Source organism: Oculina patagonica, chromosome 7 (assembly GCF_052425735.1).
Source record: "Oculina patagonica isolate OP01 chromosome 7, crgOcupat, whole genome shotgun sequence".
NCBI lineage: Eukaryota > Metazoa > Cnidaria > Anthozoa > Scleractinia > Oculinidae > Oculina > Oculina patagonica.
Window position 1 is genome coordinate 16065909 of NC_135764.1, and position 16003 is coordinate 16081911.

Sequence of the window (16003 nt, forward strand, 5' to 3'; positions counted from 1 at the left end):
CCCAAGCTCACGATTAGGAAAAGCAAAGAACTAATTGTCTATTTATTCATTTTTAGCGTCACGGTACATTGTGTGAGTCGGAACGTGACCTTTCAGCCAAAAGACATGTGGAAGGTTAAGTCGTTTGCTTTTTTATGCGTTTCAATTTCTTTATGATATTCTAGAACAATCCTTCTCAAACTCATTAATAATTTATCTAGTTAAAACAAAGGAAATCAGAACCGTGACGGAGTTTGGAAATCTGATCTTAATTAGCATAGATTTTGACGATTTTATTTTTCCGTTTTCGTTGTAGTTTTAGTTTCAATTGAGAAGATATATCAACCACTCGACAGAGTGTTTCATCACATTTCAAAACACCTCGAAGTTCGTCAAAAATACTCAACTGCGCGTCGTACTTTCAACTCTCTTCTCGGTGTTTGGAAATGTGATGAAAAACGCTGTCTCGTGTTTGATATATTACTTCTGGTATACAACCATTGAGGAGGTGTAGTGACTACAACGTAAAACGCAAAAGAGCGAAAAGTGAAAAAGGTCACAAGAATATTCACGGTATTGCTTACAAACCCGCTTTGAATTGGAATTTGACCCTACTCGCATGATTAGTCATGTTCATTCGTCCTTGTCTAAACTCATTCTTAAATTTTGGGAAGTAATTAAGGGATTGATCATAGCTTGTGCAATTGGAAGCAACTGTTATCTTGGATGAGCCGATGCGGAAAATTTCGAAGTTTCCTCTCGCATGGTCCCCGCTTCGAGTTGGAACTTGATCGAGTATTTACCAGTTGTGTTCACTTTGCTTTTTGTGAAACCACCTGTTACGTTTCTTAGGATAGAAGTGCGATCTATCTTATTGGTCACAAACTCATCAGCAATTTCCACGTTAGTTAAAAGTAGGCTGAAAGTAGGCGTATTTAAGCCTGAGTTTTGAATTCGAAAGGCCAATTACAAACCGGATTCGTGTTTTTCTTAACAGTTACTTGAGTCTCGGTCAACTGGATATTCATCACGCAGACAGCCCAAAACTTGGGAGACCACGTAGCAGAAATAACGCTATTGTTGTTAGAATTGGAAAGAAGCCGTGGTTTAAAATCACGACTGTCACTTTTGTTAACAATAAAACGAGTTCGTTGTCTAAAACTGTCACTAATACTCGCTTCAGTATAAATCCTTATTGCTGCGTTTAAGGTAAAACATGAAGGTAGAAAAAAGGCAAAACCAGGAGGAAAAATCTTTCTTAATAACATTGTTTCGAACCTGCTTTGGATTGAAACTTTAGCCAACTGTAGCCAATCGTATTTCACTTTTAGCTCATCTCGTTAGAAATGCAGTAACTTAATGCCAGCGATCGTATAACCCACGAAGCATCGCCAACCAATAGCAACCAATAGCAAGGTTACATCACTTTCATTGAAGTCAGGTTTTGTTATCTGCGATCTTTTGTGAAAAGAACATTGTGTGTGAAGTCTCTTAATCTTCAGACTAAGTTAAACCCACTCAGTCTAATTTTCAAGAGGATTATTTTGCTGTGTCCACATCCTGGTAAGTTGATAAACGTTATGTTTTGATACGTTCCGCTGTTACAATCTTTTTGCCTCTGTTTTTAAATCAATTGTTCATTTTCTCGTGTTATTGGGTTTGGACTAGATTTATTCATTTCAATATTAAGCTTGATTTGCAGCCATCTAACCAAGACTTTTTTAGTTATTGCAAATAGCTTGTTTTAATTTTTTGAACTTCGTCCATGGTTTTGTCATCTCGGCCTCTTTTGATACTAAATTGTTTTCGTGAATCTTTGCCCACTTTCACGTTTTTTTAAGGACCGACCTTAAACCAAAGAAATAAAATATTTAAATGCAATCACTCTTAATAACAATTTATATATTTAGAAACTTTAGCTAGACACTTTGGTTTTCAACTAAACCCGTTTCTTTAAATGATTTCAAGCATTAGGGACACGGTTGTCGATTTATTATTTATAACAAGATAAAATACAACTCCTGACATAATTGTTTTCGCTCTTGGTTGGATTGAAGATGTTTTTTAGGCTTAAGCTTATTAAGTAAATCTCTGACCAATAAAACCCAATAATAACTTGGTATTTGTCAAGAGACAAGTACAAGAGAAAAAACAAGAGAGTTCTCTGCGGGTTTTGTACAGCGTGTTTTGCATTGCAATTTGATCCTTGAATGGGGAACCGAATTATTTTTTCCTAAACCAGGCAATTGAAACATATGAATAAAATCACTGTTAGTAACACTTTGAACTGGACATTTTGGTTTTCTACAACACTTATTTTGTCTAAAGATTTTTGCGTCATTTTTTCACAAGTAGCATCAGAGAACCTCCCTCTATCTATTATTTATAACAGGAAAAGATAGAACTCCTAACATCAATATTTTCATTTTAGGTCAGATCTAGATTTAAATGATTTTCCAGGATAAAGCTTATTCAGTAAATTTATAACCAATAAATGTCTTTTGTAACTTGGTGTTTGTAAAGTAAAAGAGTACAAGAGAAACAACACTGAGTTAAGTCTCTATCTAAGAATAATGTGTTTGTTTATCTGCTTTATTCTCGAATTCTCCATAAGAACCTTCTAATTTTTTAGAAGCAGTAGTTTTGTTTATGCTTCTTTCCAAGAGTTTGGTTCTATCGGTTTATCATCATCATCATCATCCGGTTGGTTGTCTTTACTTCTTTGAACGGGCCAACCTCAAACATGAAACTTATAAATACAAAATCTGTTTTACATGACATAAAGCATTTTCATATGCCATTTACGATGCTATTGTTGTTATGAGTGGGAAGAATTCGTTTAAAATCACGGCTGTTGCGTTTTGTGGTTAGCACTTCTACAAATAATTAACTTGTAGTGTAGTCTAAAATTTTCACTAATGCGCGCTTCAGTATATCCATGTTGGAGCACAGCAATTAAAACATAGAGGCCAAAGAAAGGAAAACCGGAAGGAAAAACATGTGTTAACGACATTTTTTCGAACCTGCTTTGGGTGGAAATATAATCTAGGAATGACCAATCGTATTTCACTTTTAGCTCATCCAGTTACAAATGCTGTAACTTAATGCCAGCGATCGTATAACCCACAAAGTCATCGCCAGCCAATAGCAGTGTTACATTTCATCGTATTCAGGTTTTGTTATCTGCCATTGGTAGAGAAAAGAACATTGTGTTTAAAGTCTCTTAATCTTCAGACTTAGTTTAACGCACTCAGTCTAATTTTCAACAGGATTATTTTGCTGTGTCCAGATCTTGGTAAGTTGTTAAACGTTTCGCCCTGATTCGTTGCATTACAAGCTTGTTGCCTCTGTTTTGAAATTTATTGTCTATTTTGTTACGTTAATAAGATTGGAGCCAAAGTTGTTCATTTCAATACTGACTTTTACGCGTTTTGAAAGCATGTTTTGCCGCCATCTAAGAGTTTTGAAGTTTTGCAGATAACGTGGTATGATTTTTTGAACTTCGTCCATGCTTTTGTTATCTCGAACTTTTTGAAATATATAATCGTTTTCTGTAGATCTTTGCTTCCTTTTACGTTTCTTTTTAAGAACCGACCTTAAACCAAAGAATTGAAATACTTAAATTCAATCACTTTGAATAACAATTTGTAAATTCAAGAACAGTAGCCAAAAACATTGGTTTTCAACTTAACCCAGATTTGTCTCTCAGTTTCCTCTAAGTAGCATTAGAGACGCTGTTGTCGATTTATTATTTATAACAAGAAAGAATACAACTCCTGACATCACTGTTTTTCCTTTTGGTTCGATTTAATATGCTTTAAGGCTAAAGCTTTTTCTATAAATCTCTAACAAATAAATCCCAGTTATTACTTGGTATTTGTTAAGTAACAGAGTACATTGTCAAGAGGAAAAACAAGTGAGGTCTCTGCGGGTTTTTTACAACGTGATTTGAATTGCAATTTAATCCTTGAATGGCAAATCGAACTATTTTCTGCGGATCGCCGCCCATTATGTTACCGGACCAACCCTAAACCAGGCAACTAAAACATTCCAATTCAACTACTTTAAGTCACATTTTAAACTTAACATTTTGGTTCTTAACTACAATCACTTGGTCTACTGATTTGTTCGTCAGTTTCACACAAGAAGCATCAGAGACCCTCTCGCCAATTAATTATTTATAACAAGAAAAAACAAAACTCCTAAAATCACTATTTTCACGCTGGGCCAGATTTGAATAATTTTTCAGCCTGAAGTCTTCTCGGTAAATTTGTAACCAACATATCTCTTTTGTAACTTGGCATTTGTAAAGTAAAAGAGTGCAAGAGAAACAACACTGTGCATGTTAAGTCTTTGCGGGTTTTTCCCAACGTTATTTGGGCTGGAACTTGATCCTTGAATGGAAAATCGAGTTCATTTTCCTTCTCGACCGGTCACCTCCTAGCACTCAAGATTTAAAGTATTAATCATCTATTAGTTTTCTAGAGTCTGTTTCATTTAACATTGTGTTCACTTTTGGTTTAATGCAAAGGTCGGTGATCCTGCGTCGAATTTTATAAAGCTGGGCATTGCGCTTTTCCAAAGTATTTAAAAACCTTGTAGTCAGAATCTATTTAGTGTCTAGTTAGATGATGTGACTGATCATATATCACATGAAGTCATTGCCACCATTAACAAGACAGCAGGTCAGATTATTCAATCAGGTCAAGTTTTGTTTTCTCTGCGAGCTTAAGAGAAAAAAAAATAATGAGTTTGTTTATCTGCTTTTTTTCTGAAATTTGCCAAAATAACCTTCTAATTTTTCCCAAAATATAATTTCTTTATCCAAGTTTGTTTTTCCACGTCACGTTCTGTTAGCAATAAACCAGTTCAACAAATTGTTTACAGTTTAGTGTAAAATTGTCACCAATGCGTTCTTCAGTAATCCTTTTCCGGATCTCGGCAGTTAAAAGATATATAGAGGTAGAAAAATGGAAAACTGGAAGGAAAACCTGACTTGCGACAGTGCTTCGAACCTGCTTTGGGTTGAAATTTGATCTCGGAATGACCAATCGTATTTCACTTTTAGCTCATCCCGTTAGAAATGCAGTAACTTGATGCCAGAGATCGTATAACCCATGAAGTCATTGCCAACCAATAGCAAGATTACATATCATCGTATTCACAGTTTTGTTATCTGCGGCCTTTAGAGAAAAGAACATTGTGTTTAAAGTCTCTTAATCGTTCGACTACGTTTAACGCACTCAGGCTAATTTTCAACAGGATTATTTTGCTCTGTCCGCATCTTGGTAAGTTTTTGTGCTTTGATTCGTTGCATAACAAGCTTGTTGTCTCTGTCTTTAAATGTATTGTTCATTTTGTTGTGTTAATGGGATTGAAGATAAATTTGTTCATTTAAATACTGACTTTTCCTCGTTTTAAAAGGGTGTTCTGCCGCCATCAAACTAAAAGTTTTGACGTAATTGCACATAACGTGGTTTGATTTTTTTAACTTCGTTAACGGTTTTGTTATCTCGAACTTTGTGAAATATATAATCGTTTTCTGTAGATCTTTGCCCTGTTTTACGTTTCTTTTTAAGAACCGACCTTAAACCAAAGAATTGAAATATTTAAAGTCAATCACTTTGAATAACAATTTATATATTAAAGAACAGTAGCCAAAAACATTGGTTTTCAACTAAACCCGTCTCTTCTATTGATTTGACTCTCAGTTTCATACAAGTAGCATTAGAGACGCTGTTGTCGATTTATTATTTATAACAATGAAGAATACAACTCCTGACATCACTGTTTTTCCTTTTGGTTCGATTTAAGATGCTTTTAGGCTAAAGCTTTATCTATAAATCTCTAACAAAAAAATCCCAGTTATTACTTGGTATTTGTTAAGTAACAGAGTACATTGTCAAGAGGAAAAACAAGTGAGCTCTCTGCGGGTTTTTTTTACAACGTGATTTGAATTGCAATTTAATCCTTGAATGGCGAATCGAACTATTTTCTGCGGATCGCCACCCATTTTCTTATGGGACCAACCCTAAATCAGGCAACTAAAACATTCCAATACAACTACTTTAAGTCACATTTTAAACTGGACATTTTGGTTTTTAACTACAATCACTAGGTCTACTGATTTGTTCGTCAGTTTCACACAAGAAGGATCAGAGACCCTCTCGCCAATTAATTATTTATAACAAGAAAAAACAAAACTCCTAAAATCACTATTTTCACGCTGGGCCAGATTTGAATAATTTTTCAGCCTGAAGTCTTCTCGGTTAATTTGTAACCAACATATCTCTTTTGTAACTTGGCATTTGTTAAGTAAAGGAGTGCAAGAGAAACAACACTGTGCATGTTACGTCTCTGCGGGTTTTTACCAACGTTATTTGGGCTGGAACTTGATCCTTGAATGGAAAATCGCGTTCATTTTCCTTCTCGACCGGTCACTTCTTAGTACTCAAGATTTAAAGTTTTAACCATCTATTAGTTTTCTAGAGTCTGTTTCATTTAACATTGTGTTCACTTTTGGTTTAATGCAAAGGTCGGTGATCCTGCGTCGAATTTTATAAAGCCGGGCATTGCGCTTTTCCAAATTATTTAGAAACCTTGTAGTCAAAATCTATTTAGTTCCCAGTTAGATGATGTGACCGATCATATATCACATGAAGTCATTGCCACCATTAACAAGACGGCAGGTCAGCTTATTCAATCAGGTCAAGTTTTGTTTTCTCTGCGAGTTTAAGAGAAAAAAAATAATGCGTTTGTTTATCTGCTTTTTTCTGAAATTTTCCAAAATAACCTTCTAATTTTTCCCAAAATATAATTTCTTTATCCAAGTTTGTTTTTCCACGTCACGTTCAATAAACCAGTGCAACAAATTCTTCAGTAATCCTTTTCCGGAACTCGGCAGTTAAAACATAGAGGTTGAAAAATGGAAAACTGGAAGGAAAACCTGACTTGCGACAGTGCTTCGAACCTGCTTTGGGTTGAAATTTGATCTTGGAATGACCAATCGTATTTCACTTTTAACTCATCCCGTTAGAAATGCAGTAACTTAATGCCAGCGATCGTATAACCCATGAAGTCATTGCCAACCAATAGCAAGGTGACATATCATCGTATTCACAGATTTGTTATCTGCCATTGTTAAAGAAAAGAACATTGTGTTTAAAGTCTCTTAATCTTCAGACTAAGTTTAACGCACTCAGCCAGTAATTTTCAACAGGATTATTTTGCTGTGTCCGCATCTTGGTAAGTTGATAAACGTTTCGCCCTGATTCGTTGTACTACAAGCTTGTTGCCTCTGTTTTTAAATTTATTGTTCATTTTGTTGTGTTAATGAGATCGGAGCTAAATTTGTTCATTTAAATACTGGCATTTACTCGTTTTAAAAGGGTGTTCTGTCGCCATCAAACCAAAAGTTTTGAAGTAATTGCACATAACGTGGTTTGATTTTTTGAACTTCGTTAATGGTTTTGTTATCTCGAACTTTCTAAAATATATAATTGCTTTCTGTAGATCTTTGCCCTGTTTTACGTTTTTTTTAAGAACCGACCATAAACCGAAGAATTGAAATATTTAAATTCAATCACTTTGAATAACAATTTATATTTTTAAGAACAGTAGCCAAAAACATTTGTTTTCAACTAAACCCGTCTCTTCTATTGATTTGTCTCTCAGTTTCCTCTAAGTAGCATTAGAGACACTGTTGCTGATTAATTATTTATAACAAGGAAGAACACCGGCAATTCCTGACATTATTGTTTTCCCTTTTGGTTAGATTTAAGATGCTTTTTAGGCTAAAGCATATTCGATAGACCTGTAACAAATTAATCCCAGTTATAGCTTCAGTTGGTATTTTTAAATTCACAAACAAGAGAGGTCTCTGCTGGTTTGATACAAAGTGATTTAAATGCAATTTGATCCTTAAATGGCGAATCGAATTTTTTTCTGCGGATCGCCGCCCATTTTTTTACGGGACCGATCCTAAACCAGGCAATTGAAACATGTGAATAAAATCACTGTTAGTAACACTTTCAACTGGACATTTTGGAGTTCTACAACACTCATTTTGTTTACTGATTTGTCCGTTAATTTGTCACAAGTAGCATCAGAGACCCTCCCTGTATCTATTATTTATAACAAGAAAAAATAAACCTCCTAATATCAATATTTTTACTCTTGGTCAGATTTAAATGATTTTCCAGGATAAAGCTTATTCAGTAAATTTATAACAATAAAATCTCTTTTGTAACTTGGTATTTGTAAAGTAAGACAGTACAAGAGAAACAACACTGAGTTAAGTCTCTGCGTGTTTTTCGCAACGTGATTTGGGCTGGAATTTGATCCTTGAATGGAAAATCGCGTTCATTTTTTTTTTCTCAATCACTTGTCAGTACTCAAGCTTTGAAGTTAAAAACATCTAGTAGTTTAGCGAGAGCCTAGTTTATAAATCATGGTGTTCATTTTGGGTTTCATGCAAAGGTCGGTAATCCTGCGTCCAATTTTATAAAGCCGGGCTTTGCGCTTTTCCAAATTACTCAGAAACCTTGCAGTCACAATCGATTTAGATCCCATTAGATGATGTGACCGATCGTATATCGGATAAAGTCAGTGCCACCAATAACAAGACTGCAGGTCGGCTTATTCAATAAGGTCATGTTTTGTTTTCTCTGCGAGCTTTAGAGAAAACAAAAACTAATGCGTTTGTATATCTGCTTTTTTCTCGGATTTTCCATAAGAACCTTCTAATTTTTACCAACATTTAATTGGTCTATCCAAGCCTACAAACAGCGGTTACGCTCATTGTTGTTTTCAAGAGTTTAGTCAGTCTATCGGTTGCACCTTCCCGCCTTCAACATACATGAATGTTGTTTGTTTTCGTTCTTTAAACGGGCTGAACTCAAAGATAAGAGAATAAAACATCTATATACAAAATCGGTTTTATCTGGCATAAAGTTTGGATTTGCATGTGGCATTTACGATGCTAATGTAATATAAACATATTTAAATATAAATATAAATATATTTTTGAGAAGATTTTTTAATTCTATATTTTTGAGAAGATTATTTTTCCTTTTTTGAAGATAAGAACCTGTTTTAGAATTTTAGCCTAAAATGGTTCTTATGTGAAGGGTGCTTAAAAATGAAATTTTAGCCTAACAGGTTCTTAAATGTTAGGTTCTTATACGCGGGTTTTTACTGTAACCCATAAAGTCATCGCCAACCGATAGCAAGGTTACATCTCATCGAATTCAATGAAGTCAGGTTTTGTTATCTACGGTCTTTATGTTATCTATACTTTGAACAACCGGGACCACGTGTACCGAGTTTCTGCTGATGAAAAATAATAAAAAAATAACAGTAATTGTGTTCTTTTTTAATTTATTTCAGCCAGTAAAGATGAAGTTTTTGATTGCTCTTCTGTTTCTCAACCTTTTCTTGACTACTGCATTTGCAGCAAAAGGTATTGGCATTGTAATATGTCCCATCTTTTTGATCTTAGATTGATTTTTGATTTTAAAGTTGATCTTTAGCCTTATTTTGGTTATGCTTGGTTAAATAACCTGAAACTTCCATATGGCCAACACGCCTGTACAGTATTTTCAGAGGAAGTTAGCAAAGCTTACAGTTGTGTAAGATGGAAATAATGCTAATGTCAACTGGCTGCCTGGCTCTACTAGCCCTTGTGGTTATTCCAGGCAGCAAGTACTCTTACTTTGTTTAATTTCATCTTTATATCAATGTTTTCATGTAAATGCAAGAGTACATTAAAGGTTGTTGTTGTTGTTGTTGTTGTTGTTGTTGTTGTTGTTGAAAATACTTCTAAGGAAACATTAAGGCTATGTTTACACGGGACCGGTCCGGAACGGATCCGGTCCGATTTTCGGACCGGATAGGCCTTCTGTTTACACGGCACCGTTCTGGAACCGGTCCGGATAGCAGGTCCAGTTTTGGATCCGTTCCGGACCGGTTCCAGAACGGTCCCGTGTAAACACCTGGATCGGTTCCAAATGGTTCCATGTAAACAGGTCCGGTTCGGTTCGGAACGGTTCCGGACCGGTCCCTTGTAAACGTAGCCTAAAGTGGTTATACCAAAAAGTCATTCGGAAGCGGTGTGTTATTTTAATAACTACGCGCAAGAAGTAGAAACAATATCTGCAGTGATTGAAGAATGCTTGACAGGATTTTGCAAAAGCATGCGTACCGTATTTTCTCAAATAAACGCCCCCGGCGTTTATTACAAACTTGGCTTTGTGAACCCGGCGTTTATTTGAAGCCGGCGTTTAATCGATGCCCGGCGTTTATTAACGGACTGCAATTTTCTGCCAAATTTTCAGATTGATTTATTGTTACCGATCTTCGATACCAAGGGGCATTTTGTCAAGGCGGGACGATTTTTCTCTTCGTTCTGCCCCGAAAAAGTGTCCCTGGGTATCCAAAGGTGATTATTTCCCAAAGGTGCACTATTACGGATTGAATAGTTTATGTTGTGTATGTATGAGATTTGTGACAAACAGAGTATATTTACTTGTTAGCTTGACCTCAAATAAACGCCGGGACCTCGAACAAACGCCCCCGGCGTTTATTTAAAAACTAGCAATTTTGACCCGGCGTTTATATGAGGCAGGCGTTTAATCGGGGTCCGGCGTTTATTCGAGAAAATACGGTATGCTTGTCAGTTAAAGTATTAGTATTGGGTTACTTGAACTAACTCAACACCCTCTAATTATGGTCTGTACAAGTAACACCAAGAGCATAAAAATGACAAGGAACAACACGCCTTTAAATGATTAACTTCGCTTCTTCCATTTTACTTTGTTGCTAACTCAAATCTGCTTTTTCTCTTGAATTCAGATGAGGCGTTTAAAAAGAAGCAAAGTAATTTTGACGTCAGTGGTGCAAAACGAAGTGAGTAAAATCATAAGTCACTATGACTCGTCTGCCCCTTTTGATTAAAGTGTAACATATCATGACTGATGGGTGACAGACTAACAGACTGACTAATCTGTCATCGCGATAGGCGCGTGAAGTGCTTTCTTCCATATACGTGAAGTATGATGCCCGCTAAAGTTTATGCTATAGGAGGAAATAGCAGTACTCCGCTACATTTTAAAGTCAAATTATTTTAGTGATTTCGTTGTGTCAGAAAAATGAATTACAAAAGCAGTGGTTGAACTTTCCCTTTCACCACATCAGTAAAACAGCGAAAAACATACATAACGCGATTGGGTTATGCTAACACAATTAGACGGCAAGCTCGAGGTTTCTACCGGCTGATAGTTGGCGAGGGGCGAAGCCCCGAGCCAACTATCAAGCCGGTAGAAACCGAGAGATGGTACCCCTAGTAAAATGCACCCTGGTTTATCGAGCCCAGGATGATCGCATAACTTGAATTGCGATAGTTGTATTTTTCAAACGGTCAAAACTGGACAAAGCGTAATCTCCAATGCCTCGAAGAACTGCATCTTGCTCGTGGTGAGAGTTATCTTCCAAATTTCTCGCTTCGCTACGCTGCACTTACGTTCAGCCAAGGTTTATACTCTTGCTGGTGTTTTGGTTTTTGCCTCTTAGGTTAACAAGCTCCTCTACTGGCAGCATAGAAAATCCCTCATTTTCGTTACTTTTCCTGAAAAGATCAAGACAAATGGAGAAACTTGGCAAATCTAGGCCAAGTCTGCCGGATTAAACTCCGCAATTGTCAACTAGCGATGCGACATGTTAACAGAGAGGACGCTATGCTTTGTGCTGATTGGCTATTCTCTATCAAAAATTGTTTCCTCTTGGATTTGATTGGCTGAGACAATTAAACTGTCCTATTTTTCTTAAATCGGAAAGTTTGTGCGTTTTAACTAAAAGTCCTAATCGAATATATCCAAATCTAATCCTAAATTGGACAGTTCTCAGAAGTTAAGGATCATAGTTGCGCTGACAATATAGGATTAACTGACATCTATATAATTTCACTTGAAAACCCACCGTATCGCACTCATCGCCCTGCGATTGGTGCGATATCGGGTTTTCAAGTGAAATTTAAAGCGAATTAACTTCTTCAGGTAATATATTTTCTGATAAAAAACAAAAACAGCATTTTAATCCCTGGTGAATAAATAAAGCCGTTACCTGCAGTCCTTAAAATGACCATTTAGTGGTACCTATATCAATGTTTCTTTGAAAAATCTTTTTAACTTGAGTTTCTCTCGCTTTTCCCGTTTGGAACCTTCGATCGGTACCGTGAAAGCGCGTAAATTTAAAAGGGCTGTTGAGTACCTTCTGTGACGAACAAATTCACAATCAAACCCGGGCAACTTCGAACTCACAGTAAAAAAAGTTTTTTAACCTAAAAAAAAACTCTAAAGAAAAAGCAAAAATGATAAAGGATTGTCATGATTCAGCGGATAACATATGAGTAACTTAAAAATACACTAAATTTTCAAACCTTTTCCATAATATAGCTCCTTTAAGTGACTTGGTTAAGAAAAAGTTTGCAGAAGAGCTAATGTTATTAATTTTGGCGAAATAGTGGCCTTTCCAAATTGTGAAATTTTAATTTCGCAACTTAAAGGTTGCACGATTTTAAAGAAAGAAACTGATTTGCTTCTAATACAGATAAAATGATACGAACGTTGAATCACAGAAGAAGTTTTAGAAACTAAGTAGTATCCTTTGTTTCATTTGGCAGCCGACTATGGGATGGAGAATTGGCATATGTTAAAGGATGTACAGAGTAAGTATTTGCTCTCCTGTTTTTATATTGTTTTTCTACTGATTTTTCTTCGTTTTCTTGTGCCCTGTCTGTTGGGGAACTGTTCAATTAAAAACAAAATTTCTTAACTTTTAAAATTCTTAATAACTGAAAATAAAGTTTAAAAACATCACCCCATTAAAATACATTACATTAAAAGTACTTGCAGACTAGTAAATTGGCTAAATGCTACACGCCCTTTTGTGGCTGATAGAATTTGTTAAAAGGTGTTTTAAAAATGTAACGTTTATATTGTTGGTTTCCTGTAGTTATTTACACTCAGTCATTTTTTTTCGCCTCTCTGATGCAATTAAAATGAAGTTGTGGCCAATACGAAAACGGCCGTGTAAGAACACACGAAAATGACCCTAAAGTTACTATTCGCCGATTAGGCAGAGTAATACGATTACAAGTAATACAATACAAAGGAAATAGAAAGGATTTTTTTTCTGCCCAATCAAAAGGCAGAATTCAGAGAGCTTTTTGGAACTGATATGGTAAGCCTCTTTCCCCTGGGGCCCCTCGCTTTCGCTCCAACTTTTCTTCGCCGATTTTTTCCCGCAGCTTCAATTTTCACTAACCCCAAATACCTGTCCCTTGTCTCCGAGGATGAGCAGTCACCAGACAAGTGCTATTTTGCGATCGATAATCAATGAGTTGCTCTCGAGTGGTATACGCTGTTTATTTCCCTTGAGACTAACTTCTCCCTTAATGACTTTGAGGGACCTCCAAAATCAGTGTAACCTTATAATTATGACAACAGCATTGCAATTTGCCAAAAAATCGAATGTCAAAGTAATTGTCGAAGTCTTTCGCCTAGTCGCTTGCTGGCGCTTACAAATGCAAACAAACAAACTGACTTCACGCTTTCTATGTCATTGAAACTTTCACATGCATATGGCGAACTACATAAAAGTCGAAATTAAGGCCGTAGATTGAAGCAACGTCGCAAAGTAAATCGCTGTGAGTTGGCTGCTTCGATTTGTTTTGAATAAACGTGACGATTTTTCTCGCTCGCAGGAATATTCTGGTAACCACTCAGATCGCAAGAAGAACAATAAAGCCGTTTGAAAGCAATAACAAACGATCGCAAGGCCGTTTGGGCGAGGGTCGGTCTTTAATGGAATTTGGCTAATCAGCTTCAAACCAAAATGAGGTCTGAAACCCGCGTGAAAAGTTCCTCCTTTCGGGGTCGTTGTTACCCTAATAATAAGTTCAAAAAATAACCGTGTAAAATGAAAAAGAAGAATGAAAAAAGCCAGTTGTTGCAATAAAAAATGCAGTTTGTATACTTTGTTATTTCTTTTTGCTGTTTTTATTTTTTTCTTTGCCTATATTAACGATAATCGGGAATCGAAGCGGGAAAATAGGTATAATACTATCTAAACTAGGTGCTTATCGATTTTGTTAGTAAAGCTAACATATTATACTACTATTTCAAAATTATGCTCAAAATTCTGCTCGTTTTGGAAAATTATGCTGCTTTTTCTAAAAGTATGCTTTTGAAGCGCTCTTGTAATGGGACTTTTATACGTCAGATAGATGCCCCCTGCTCTTGTATTTACTTATGACGCAGTATAGACAGTGGAAACCTTCTTCTCCCTCCCCAGACGAATGAAAAGGGACTGAACCATGGACAAAATTTGAAAATAATCAATCTTATAGACCAAGCTAGTCATGACTCTGGTAATGCACCATTCAAAAATACAAAAAAAATATGCCGACTATTCTAGCAGTGCTAGTTTTATTAAAAGGCAAAACTTATGCTCGTTTCTCCAAATTATGCTAGCACGATCGATAAAGGCCTAATATGAACCGTAAGTAATTCAATACTGAATACAGTAGAACTTAGCAAAAAGATCACATCGGTATGCGGTCAGTGTCTTTTGGTCTGGATAAAACTGTCACTTTCGTACTTGCGTACCCACCCCGTTAACACAATCAGATTTTGGGGGCCATCAAGAATTTACTAAATTTCATTTTACCTGACGGTAATGAGCTATTAAAATGAATCTCGACTTCACTCACTCGCTCACTCACTCACGTGCTGACAGAATGGTCCTTGGAAACTCAATTTAGCACATGTCACTAAGAAACAAATTATTTTCCAGCCGCGTTCCCAGAACGAGAACGAGGTTGATTATTCACAAAACAAATTTCCTAAATGCGAAAGAAGATCAAAGGTTACACTTTATTCTGGTGGTAAAAGAGAATATATTTCGCGCTACGAAGCCTCAGAGCACAAGCTATTAATGACCCATTCATGCAAGAAAACATTCAAAGGCAAATGAAGTGAGATTGTGACATTACCGATAGCAGTTATAAGCTACATGCAGTTACGCTTGCCATGTGACGTATTTTAGTAAACACGAGATCCACGCAGCAAGTTTTTGTTTCACGTCATCTCGTATCACGTCATCCGTTTTTCATATTTTTGAGTCGAGCAGAATCACGAAGTGCTCGGGCGCATCTCTCTCTCAAGTTTGACCGCTGCTCAATAATAACGCTATACGTGCTGACAGAAAAGTAAACATATTCACAAAACAAATTTAAAAAAAGGTTTAAAGGTTACACTTAAATATTTTGGTGGTGAAAAAATATAATTCGCGCTACGAAGCCTGAGAGCACGAGCCATCAATAACGCAACTCCCATTGAAAATTAAATATTCAAAGGCAAATGAAGTGAGATTATTACATTATTGGACGCTCATTTGAAAAACAAAAATGCGAAGGTTGGCACTTCATCGAATTAATATGAGGTTGCCCAAAGAGCCTTCGATTTTTGTATCTCAGGGAAATCAATACTTGTTATCGACAAATAAACAATGGATTTGGCTTGTACATTGGTTATGATTAACTAGTACTCTTTACATGTAAATAGTAATTTTAAATTTATAACTTTAAACAATTATTTTGTTCTTATTTTAGAGACAGTTAATAAAATATGTAACGCAGTCGGATGTTAAGTTAGCACCATTGGTTGAGTCGTCTGATAAAGGTAACATGTTTTTATAAAGTTGTATCGCATTATTTAAATTTGTTTTTATCTTATTACTTTAGTTGTGAATTAAGGATTCGAATAAATCTTTTGGAAAGCCAGTTGCCAAATTGTGAGTTTGTTTCTGTCCTCTGTTTCAGAAAATCTGGATCTGCAGATCCTGATTAAAGATCAAGATGACTTGAAGATGGCTTCCTTTACTCAAGAACATATTTATTGCCTTACTGATGTCAATTTTTCCTTTAATATAATGGTGCAAAAAAAAATAAAGTGTGGCAAAATTTAAA

The 16003-nt window shown here is 35.9% G+C and overlaps 1 protein-coding gene across 9 annotated transcripts in view; it reads left to right on the plus strand.

The window, feature by feature from the left end:
• Window positions 1–16003, plus strand: part of LOC144659504 (uncharacterized) — a 40575-nt gene extending 24572 nt beyond the window's left edge. For 5 of the 9 annotated variants that reach the window (XM_078519956.1, XM_078519959.1, XM_078519958.1 and 2 more), the window contains exons 5-6: window positions 15647–15716; window positions 15857–16003. In XM_078519956.1, coding sequence (XP_078376082.1) covers window positions 15647–15716; window positions 15857–16002 — 216 coding nt within the window. In that variant the 3' untranslated portion in view covers window position 16003. Of the gene's footprint in view, window positions 1–1441; window positions 1543–3172; window positions 3275–5173; window positions 5268–7165; window positions 7225–9366; window positions 9440–10830; window positions 10885–12655; window positions 12701–15646; window positions 15717–15856 lie in introns of those variants that run through there. The other 4 variants (XM_078519963.1, XM_078519962.1, XM_078519964.1 and 1 more) reach the window with 4 other exon arrangements.